The sequence below is a fragment of the Cephus cinctus genome, unplaced genomic scaffold, assembly GCF_000341935.2.
Source record: "Cephus cinctus unplaced genomic scaffold, Ccin1 Ccin1_scaffold0168, whole genome shotgun sequence".
NCBI lineage: Eukaryota > Metazoa > Arthropoda > Insecta > Hymenoptera > Cephidae > Cephus > Cephus cinctus.
The window spans coordinates 3512564-3521607 of record NW_014332892.1 but is presented as its reverse complement, the minus strand read 5'-3'; the positions used below and the strand labels follow the sequence as shown (position 1 = coordinate 3521607).

The 9044-nt window shown below is 45.4% G+C and overlaps 3 protein-coding genes across 6 annotated transcripts in view; 2 read left to right on the top strand and 1 right to left on the bottom strand.

Annotated features, from left to right (window-relative positions):
* Positions 1-5888, bottom strand: part of LOC107264287 (frizzled-2) — a 71054-nt gene extending 65166 nt beyond the window's left edge. The window contains exons 1-7 of one of the 4 annotated variants that reach the window (XR_003058749.1): positions 5657-5775; positions 4322-4515; positions 2960-3234; positions 1649-2851; positions 1314-1522; positions 514-1204; positions 300-435 (exon numbers count right to left, since the gene is read on the bottom strand). The gene's annotated coding sequence lies outside the window, so the exon portion shown is untranslated. Of the gene's footprint in view, positions 1-299; positions 436-513; positions 1523-1648; positions 2852-2959; positions 3235-4321; positions 4516-5656 lie in introns of those variants that run through there. The other 3 variants (XR_001536902.2, XR_003058750.1, XM_015732390.2) reach the window with 3 other exon arrangements.
* LOC107264288 overlaps positions 1-8407 on the top strand; it is a 9693-nt gene extending 1286 nt beyond the window's left edge. Inside the window, exons 2-9 of the mRNA XM_015732393.2 lie at positions 179-391; positions 4132-4252; positions 4342-4507; positions 6870-7063; positions 7142-7491; positions 7562-7640; positions 7725-7903; positions 7975-8407. Of these exons, the coding sequence (XP_015587879.1) occupies positions 195-391; positions 4132-4252; positions 4342-4507; positions 6870-7063; positions 7142-7491; positions 7562-7640; positions 7725-7903; positions 7975-8170 (1482 nt within the window). The 5' untranslated portion in view covers positions 179-194 and the 3' untranslated portion in view covers positions 8171-8407. The remainder of the gene's footprint in view (positions 1-178; positions 392-4131; positions 4253-4341; positions 4508-6869; positions 7064-7141; positions 7492-7561; positions 7641-7724; positions 7904-7974) is intronic.
* Positions 5878-6759, top strand: LOC107264289 (probable small nuclear ribonucleoprotein E). The gene has a single exon (XM_015732394.2). The coding sequence runs from the start codon at positions 5978-5980 to the stop codon at positions 6260-6262; it is 285 nt and encodes a 94-aa protein (XP_015587880.1). The 5' UTR covers positions 5878-5977; the 3' UTR covers positions 6263-6759.
* Positions 8408-9044: the final 637 nt, after the last annotated feature.

Genomic DNA, 9044 nt, shown 5'->3' with positions numbered 1-9044 from the left:
CCCCCCCCCCCCCCCCCGGTACAACCCTATTGTCATCAGTCATGGATTTTCCTAGGTGGCCTCTATTAATTTGGGATTATCGTTGATTGTCCCCGGAGCACAATCCTGGGCTGCTGGTCTCTTGGATTTTGCGAGAGTACTATGCCGTGTGTACTAATTACTGCATGGGACGTTTTAGATAAACGGGGAAAGACATGGGCACCAGGGCAGTGGCCGTAGGAGCGGCTACTGGAGCAGCTGGAGTAACTGGTGAAGCTGGACTGGCCGGTGTCCCGCGCCTCCTGGAGGATCTTGCGCGACTGTCAGAGGACAAGGATTCGGCCGACATTGTCTTTCTACTTGGCAGAGACGAGACTCCGGTCTACGGGCACAGAATAATCCTTCAGGCCAGGTCAGTTGTACTAAGTTTTCCTGGTATCTTGTTTTGAGAATGATCTGTTGGCAAATTTTGCTAAGTGAAATTGCGCGTCCTGGGACGGGATTAACTGTTAATCATAATTTTCATTAAAATACCTGCGTTTCGAGTTGAGGCGTCGAGCGAAATTTCCCTGGGGCTTCGAATAACGTGTGAACCGTGCAGGAACTCAGTGCGTGAGTGAGTTAGTGACAGAGAGGAAGAGGACGAAGCATTTCCCGCTGCACTTGGAGAAAATAAATCGAGGTAAAGCGGGACAATAAGCGCGACGCTTCAGGAAAGTGGAAAATTAATATCGCAACGTGATATTACTTCCCGTTGTATCGTCGATCAACTTGTCTTCGAATATTTCGCAAATTCGCGATGACGCCATCGACATTGCCAACTGTCGCGAGAAAACGAAATAGTCGGATATTCGCAGTCGTCGCGGCCACGACGGTCGTCGCTTCTATTTCTTTCATTCTTCTTTCTCGCTTTTCTCCCTTTAAACTCTTCTTTCTTTATTCTCTCAAATAGCTCTCTCTTTCTCTGTCGCAATACCCCAGAGCGGTTAGGCTTCCGAAGTGTGCCTACGCCGAGCGCGCCTTTAATCCTTCCTACGGCGAATCGCAAGCTCGTTAAATTCATAGGAGATTTTAATTAAGGACGGATCCTTAGCTCGACGTCGAATATCGCAGTGAAAGAACGTCCCAGGACTTCTTCCTGCTCGTCCTCCGGGCCCCAAACCTTATTCCCTTTCAGTCGAATCCACGTCCTCTCTGCGTCTCTCTCGCGCTCAGGCTCGTAATTCTAAAAACAGTCCGGCCATCCTCTTCAGAATTGACATCAAATATTGTCGAGGACACGCTAATTGTAAACGCAATTACGCGATCCTTCGAGCAGCTTGATATCCGTCAACCTTTTGATATTCCGTGCCCTTTGTCCTTCGACCCCAAGACCACCGGCCTGATCAAGAAAGCCAAGTTATTCATGCACCTGACAGTCGATCGGAAGCTGTTTTCCGACAATAGAGCCAGGGCAGGCGTGGACTCCAAAGGGAAAGCCAGGAATTTGGAAAGCCAATGGACCAACGTGAAGTCTCATTATCAGATGAAAAAGTCGGGATACCTAAAAAGATAACAGAGAAAGGTTGAACAGCGTGAAAACGCCTGTAGGGAAGCCGCAGTATACTCGGGGAGAGAATTTTAGCGTGGAAGTAAAAATGAAAGAACGGAATGAGATTCATCGTCATACCGGAAGTGGAGCGGTTTTTCCTCGCTGATCGGCAGAGCCGCCATAATCGCATGCTTGGTCGTTAGTAGCGAAGCCCGCGGCGACATTCAACCCTTGCCACGTGAAATGGAGCCTGGAGCGCCACCCTTACGAGCAACTCTGGTTTCTCTCGTCAGCCTAGACGAGAAGAAGAGGGTGGCGAGATGCAGTCGTTGGTCCCATTCTCTTTTACGCAGTTTGCCGCTGATTTTTTGTTTTCTTTGATTCCGTCTCTCCGTTCGTTTGTGATTAGAGAAAAGCCTTTTCTTTCTCCCACCGCATCACTCAGCGCCATTGCGTTATTCCTACTTGAATATATCTCTCTCACACGGTCGCCACTACCCTGGGCATCCTTTTGCCCCTCTGCTGCACTTACTACCCCATCTATCCAACTGTGCCTTGCAGCTTGTAGACCTCGTGTGCCGCCGTTGCGTTATTACGTCACGTACAGAGAGACATCTACAGCCAGAGGCGTCATTAAATTTGACCCGCAATAATTATTGAGAAATTCTGATTGCACGAAACGAACGCGCAGAACCTTGCGGTGGGAGGTACCCGTAAGGGGGTAGCTACCCTTTTCTGCTTTGGATTTCAAATCCCAATGCATAGGTGGGATCTCCTTTTGTCACCCTCGTCATTATGCAAGCCCAATCGTTATACCACGGATCGAACGTGTTCCAATATTTTCTTTGCTTCCCATTTTTTCTCCCTGTCGTTAAGTCACGTGACGACGTTGAAACTCCTGCGAGGCAAGACACAAGTCTTCGAGTAAGAAAAGAAAGATAAAGCGCAAGAAAGGCCCACGTGATTCCTCCTCCGCATTGGACACGTAAAAAGATACGAGGAACAAAGACGATTTCTTCTCCTGGTAAAAACCTCGAGATTCCAGAGTGTCCGACGGGTTGAACTTTCTTCTTCGCTCCTGTATTTCTATCATCCTTGCCCCCTTCTACTCTCTGCGATGGACCATCCACTATTTCTTTATACTCGGGAAAAGTACGACGGCGGCGTCCTCCGAAGGTATCCATGCGAGAACCAGATAGCGCCCAAAACATCCAAACCATCCAAAAGACTTTCGGGCTGACGTTTTTCCTCGATTCCTCGATTCCGTGTTTTCCTACCAAAGTCATTCGTCACCGAGGAAACAGTAACGTTCTACTAAAGCGTATCTCTCGTTTGGCATCTCTGTAAAAAAAATATTTACATTAAGTTAAAGAATTGCCACAGTCACTGGTAGAGCGTCGCGACGCTCATAGAAATATGATAGAGATCCGGGATCGAAATTGAAATTACCGATTTCCTGTTTCCCCAGTTGACGCGTGTCCATGGGCGCCGGTACGCTCGGCGTCCGTTAGAGGGCTGAAACTCACGTTTCAGCCGAAAACGTTCTTTGGCCAAACCAAGTGAAGGTATATACTTTTAGCGCTTTTCGCGTTGGTACCTATGCACGCTCGACGGTGGTTCTGGCCTGGAGGGTTGCGAGGTTCAGTTTTTCTCCATTGCTTCTGTGCTGCACGCGCAGCATCAAAGCGTGACTTCCATTTGCGTTTGCCCCGAAGCAGCGCGCCCTTTGACACATTTCTTTTTATTCGATACCTCCTACGCCGCGCGCTTTACATGCTCGCCCACCACTTTCAATAGGTCTTTCGCCCCTCCGACCCCCCTCGGCCCCCTTTGCTCCCCCTGACGCAGCCAAACGCTCCTGACTCCTGACGTCACGCCCCGTCGCGCTTAACGACGTCAACGTTGCTCCACCGAACCTTGCGTCCTTCTGGACTACCTTCGCAGGTGCACGCGTTCGACTTCACTCTGGCTCACTTCGCACTTTGACCTTTTTACCTTTACCAAACGATACTATTCCCTCTGAGTTCGTCTGCGTCATTCATCCTGAGTATACATAATGGCAATAAAGAACCTTTGCTGGACGTATAGGAATTGCGCTTCCTGGGTTTTTGGACCTTCCGGCTCTTGCCAGTCGACCCGGTTTTTCCTTTGAATAAACAGGAAATTCGAAGGGCTCGTTTTCCCTGTATAAACCTAATCTCTGAACAAAGCCTATCCGAGCCACGCCCTTCTTTCATGCGGAGGGCAAGAGAGAGAGAAAAAAAGAGTCCAGAGGAGCCTAGGGGTGGTCAAGCCAGATTGGAAAAATAATTACACGACCCTTTCTCGCGACTCTACTGGCCTTTCCGTACTTTTGCTATCCGTCTTTACGTTAATGCCGCTCGACGTGGACACGACAGGCACATATCTTCGTTTAATCCCTACGCACGTATTACGAATCAGCCTTATACCTTCAGCTCGTAGACTTTTCCTTGCACCAGCATAAAAAGTTTTGGACAAGTCCACGCAATTACAATGCTCATCTGATTTTTGAGAGACGCTTCAAGTCAAATCAAGCGTGTACAAGACAGAATGATCTGCTTACTATTCGTGCGAATATTGGCATAATTTTTTTTCCACAGATGCAAAAACTTCACTGCGGCTAAAAGGATTGGTACTTCTGGCAATCCTGCACCAATCAGGATGCCTCATGCACATCCTGAAACCTTCCGACAATTCGTGCATTACGTTTACACAGGCAAAGTACGATTCGACAATACTGAATAATATATACATTTGTTTATTTTAATAATTTAACTGCACTCCACGTACTTGTAATTCCTTCTTCACAGATTATGCTCCAGGACAGTGGTATTTTCGAGATGCTAGGCTTAGCTCAGGAACTAGGAGTCGAGGAACTCTGGAGAAGCTGCGAGGAACACGTGTCGGCTACTCTCAGTCCAGGAAACGCTTGCGCCTTGCTAACAGCAGCCCTCGATGCACAGGAACGCGTACCAGGTAAGTTTCTGAGTAAAGAGTAAGAAGATTATGCGAAAAGTGTAAATGGAAATGAATGATGGGAAATAAGAATGGACAGCAGGTTATCAGTATGTTTGTTGCTGGCGCAGGTAAAGTGGCTTTCGCGAAAGTTCGAATCTCGTAAAATTGCGTTAGCCAGAAGAGCCATTAGTAACTATTGTTTTTTGTCGCCTCCCCTCAAGTAGGGCTTTCACATTAACCTCGAGTCCCAACAGTCCCTTGTGTATTTTTTCGATTTTACTCTTATTGTTGGCCGCAGGTTCTTAGCTCTCTGGGTCCTTTGTGTTTTTGGCATGTTGACGAAGGGACGACTTCTGGTTTTGTGGAGGATGAGAGATACTCGAGGTAATTCCTGTGTGCTTTGAGTAGCGAAAAAATTTGCACGCGTTTCCATGGAAACTTGAATAAAATTAATTATACGCTCGGTATGACTGTGCAGATTGTCGGCTTCTACGGATTAATGAATAATCGCGAAGAATTGTCGAGTCTCGGTTGCAATATGCACAGTTACGTATGGCGGAGAATAATGGACGCTCTATTGGTTATTGGGCGTCCATGACGACGCGGTGTTTTGCTCATTCTAGCGTAATATGGTGATCGATGCAGAATTCGTGACTTTGCGTCATTCTCTATTAGCCGAGGCATCGCGAATCGGACTTTGTTTAAATGACGGAGGAGGATATTGCCCGTCAGGCGGAAGGATAGAATAAGGCCATACAGTGCACTAAGGGGAAAAGTATGATACCGCAAGCGTGACCCGTAAAAAAATGACATTCCCAAAGCGCCATCAATCTTCATTATTTTAATTTCGATATACTGCGCCTCGCCTGGCGTGGACGCTTCACGTTGGGGTCTACGACGAAACCATGGGGGAGATTCTATCCGGCGTCGTTAGCAGCGTGCTTTCGATTTACCGTGTCAAGTCGGCTACTGAGGTTCCACGACACACAACACTGCTATCACGATTTTTAGACTCTCTTTTGTTCGCGATAAGTCATTATTCGCCATTGCGTTAAATACCGTTATTTGGCCTTGCCAATGTTCCAGATCTACGCGGCGTTCGTTAGATCGGATACGCATTGTATGGAAATTAATATATTTAATTTTTATTACGACTTTCTGGCTTACCATTCCTCGATTTGACACCGAATGCTGGCAGTTACGTTTATCCATCGGCGTAGAAACAATCACACTGTTCTACTCTTCAACGGTCGACTATGTTTATCGGCTATCGGCACCGTTGTTCCTGTTCACCTTGGTTTATTAGTTCGAGGAGTCTACGCTATAGCAGCACTGTCTGGTGCCAGCAGTGTTGCCAATAGAGAGTTTAAGCTTCGGTAGGGTGTTGAGGTTGGCAATATCCGACGCCATACTTTCTTAGCGTCTTACCCGGAAATAAAAGGTTACCGCGTGTTGTTACGTTTGTCAGTTTTCACATTCTTAAGGAAAATGTCGTACAAAGGACCGCAAAAAGTACAAAAGGTGATGGTTCAACCCATCAACCTTATATTCCGATACCTGCAAAATCGATCGCGGGTTCAAGTTTGGTTGTTTGAAAATATTAATCTGAGAATCGAAGGACACATCGTCGGCTTTGACGAGTACATGAACCTAGTGCTCGATGATGCTGAAGAGTATAATATGAAACTCGACACCAGGAAACAACTGGGACGTATAATGCTCAAGGGTGACAATATCACGCTTATACAGAACACGAATCCCGGAGCTAACTAGACATCTATAACTGTGAGCTAACGTACCATAACCTCCAGTGGAAAGTATAAACATTTTTCAAAACTGCTTTTCACTTGGAGATCATCGGTTGGCTGCGCGGAGCGCAATATTCAACAACGGTGACTGGGAATTATCTTCAAGGACTCCATACTGCGGATGGGGATGGCTCTGAATAATCTGAAGCACAAACATCAGTGTGACTTGCATGTACTGCCTTTGTAATGAAAGCAAGAAGCCAGTTTTATTGAAAATCGAACTATAAAAGAATTGTGGTTGTTATTCTGAAATTCTGACTTGTGCTGTATACACATTGCACAGTTCGTAGACTTATAATTCAAGCGTAATATAGTGATTAATATAAGACACTCCATTTTGTACTTTACAAGAAAGTTCTGCACAACGATAATATACAAGAAAGATATTCATTGCAAATTTAGTATAGAATATGAACAGTTGATCCACGTTCAATAAAATTTCATTCAGAACATAATCTCAAAGGACTTGTGTTGCTTTTAACCTCTTGCGTTTCCTATAATATAAAAACTGACATACTCCATAATCTTACCTTTTTTTTATCTTGTCCGGAGTCCTAATATTTTTCTTAAAGGTGGTAAAGGAGCCTGTTCATCCTTCATCGACCGTTGTTTCGCATTTATTGGTGAAAACGCAGTAGACACTGTCAAAACAACAGCTTTCTGCAATCTTCCGAAAGATGCCCTGGTGAAGCTCATCTCCTCGGATTACCTGGGTTTGGAGGAAGAAGACGTGTGGAGAGCTGTTTTGAACTGGGCCAAGTATCAGGTTCTGCCCTATTTACAATGTATATCCAATTTTTTACAACCAAGTAGAGAACGACAAAAATAAAGAAGCAATTTTCAGGCCGGTGTAACTCAACCTACGCAACACTGGACAGAAGAGGAACGAGCCAGAGTCTGCCAGCATTTATCGGGCGTAATAAATCACGTTCGTCTTCTCTTGATAGACAGTCAAGTCTTCGCCGAGGAGGTAGAGCCAACCGGAGCAGTTCCAATGGAATTATCTCTAGAAAGATACAAATACGCAGCACTTCCCAATAAATATGCTGAAATCTGTTCGGACAAGAGACTTCAGCCCCGAGTGACACCATTCCTTCCTGGCTCCCATATTCTATCTAGAGACAAGATGGGATTTCAAAGATTGCTCAATCAGTGGTATGGTACTCCAAAACAAAGCTGGCGACTTGTTTACAGGTAAACAAATGAAAGTAATTAATATTTAACAAACTTATACCGAGCAATTAAAAGATTGTTCGGATTTCAGAGCATCCAGCCATGGCTACTCCGCGGCTGCTTTCCATAGACATTGTGATGGCGTCTGCCCAACATACGTCATAGCTCTGGTAGATAGTTGTTAGCTTTCTTTTTCCAAGCCTCTTGACAGCAATTCTGCATAAATAATCACAAAATTTAATTCATTCTTTCAGGGGGCTCGAGGAGAAATATGTGGTGGGTTCAGCGATGCTCCCTGGGGTAAGACCAATGCCAAGGGTCACTATATTTCTTCTGAAAAGGCCTTCCTCTTTACCTTAACAAACAATCAGGACGTACCACCAACAAAATATGATATTGTGAAAAAGCCATTCGCAATTTGCTACCATCCAGAGTGAGAGAGCCTACAGTTTTTAAATATCCAAGGAAGTAATGCAGTCTTCGTAATTTCTATTCTTCTTTCAGCATTGGACCGATCTTTGGTGCTGGAGCAGATCTTCTGATTGCCAATAATTGTAATACAAATATGGACAGCTACAGTAACCTTCCGCATAGTTACGATGGGGAGTACGCCTCAAACACTGTTCTAATGGGTGACTATCACTTCTCAGTCATAGACTACGAGGTCTTCACCCCCAGCCATGCTGTTTCCAAGTCATAAGATTAAGAGCCGAATAGCCAGTTTTTGCAAGTATTCATATCTGTAAATATATCTATGGTAAGTCAGTAGCCTGAAACCTTTGTACGTATAAGAATCTTGAGAATTGTATTTCTCAACCCTCAACGTTTTCGTCGTTTATTTCTCTTCCTGACTAAAGCACTGTATTTAAGAGTTCCTCGACTCAAAGATTCTCAATAAATTATGAATGTTAAAGTTAACGGCACATACGTGGAATAAAGGCGCTTGCATTATGTACATCTGCACGATCATACGTCGCGATGCTAATTCGGTTGCAGCTGTTCTCGTTTCAACAAAATATTTTTTCAGGTTCATCAGACATAAAATACGTGCCGTCTCGAAGTGCTTTTAGGCTAATGACGAATCAGAGCATTATGATGGGAAGGCATCTCGTCGAAAAACGTTGGAATGTCAAAGAATTCCAGCCGATCGAATCGTTAATGAGGCGTTATACGATGAAAGAATCCGTACACGATCCTATTCCCACGAGAGCATCCCGGTGGATCCCTCTTTAAGATTTGGTAATTCACGCTGGGCTATTTGCCGGATGTACCAGGTACACTCCTTAAAAAATCCATATTTAATGCTGAATAAATTGTCGAGGGTTGCCTTGCGCCCAGTAACTCGAAAATAATTTGTAAGAGCGACGCGCGCTCGTGTTTGGGACCCCCTGGGTGGGACGCGACGCCTCCAGAGCCTATAAATCGGTTTAATTGATAAGTAATAGTCGGCGCGAGTCGAAAGGAGTCCGAAGAATGCGGCCCACTTGTACCACGGGTCCACATAAATTTTCAAGGAACCGCAACCATTCACGACGCTCCAAAAGGTACGAGGGTGCATCGGCTCAGTGTCTCTT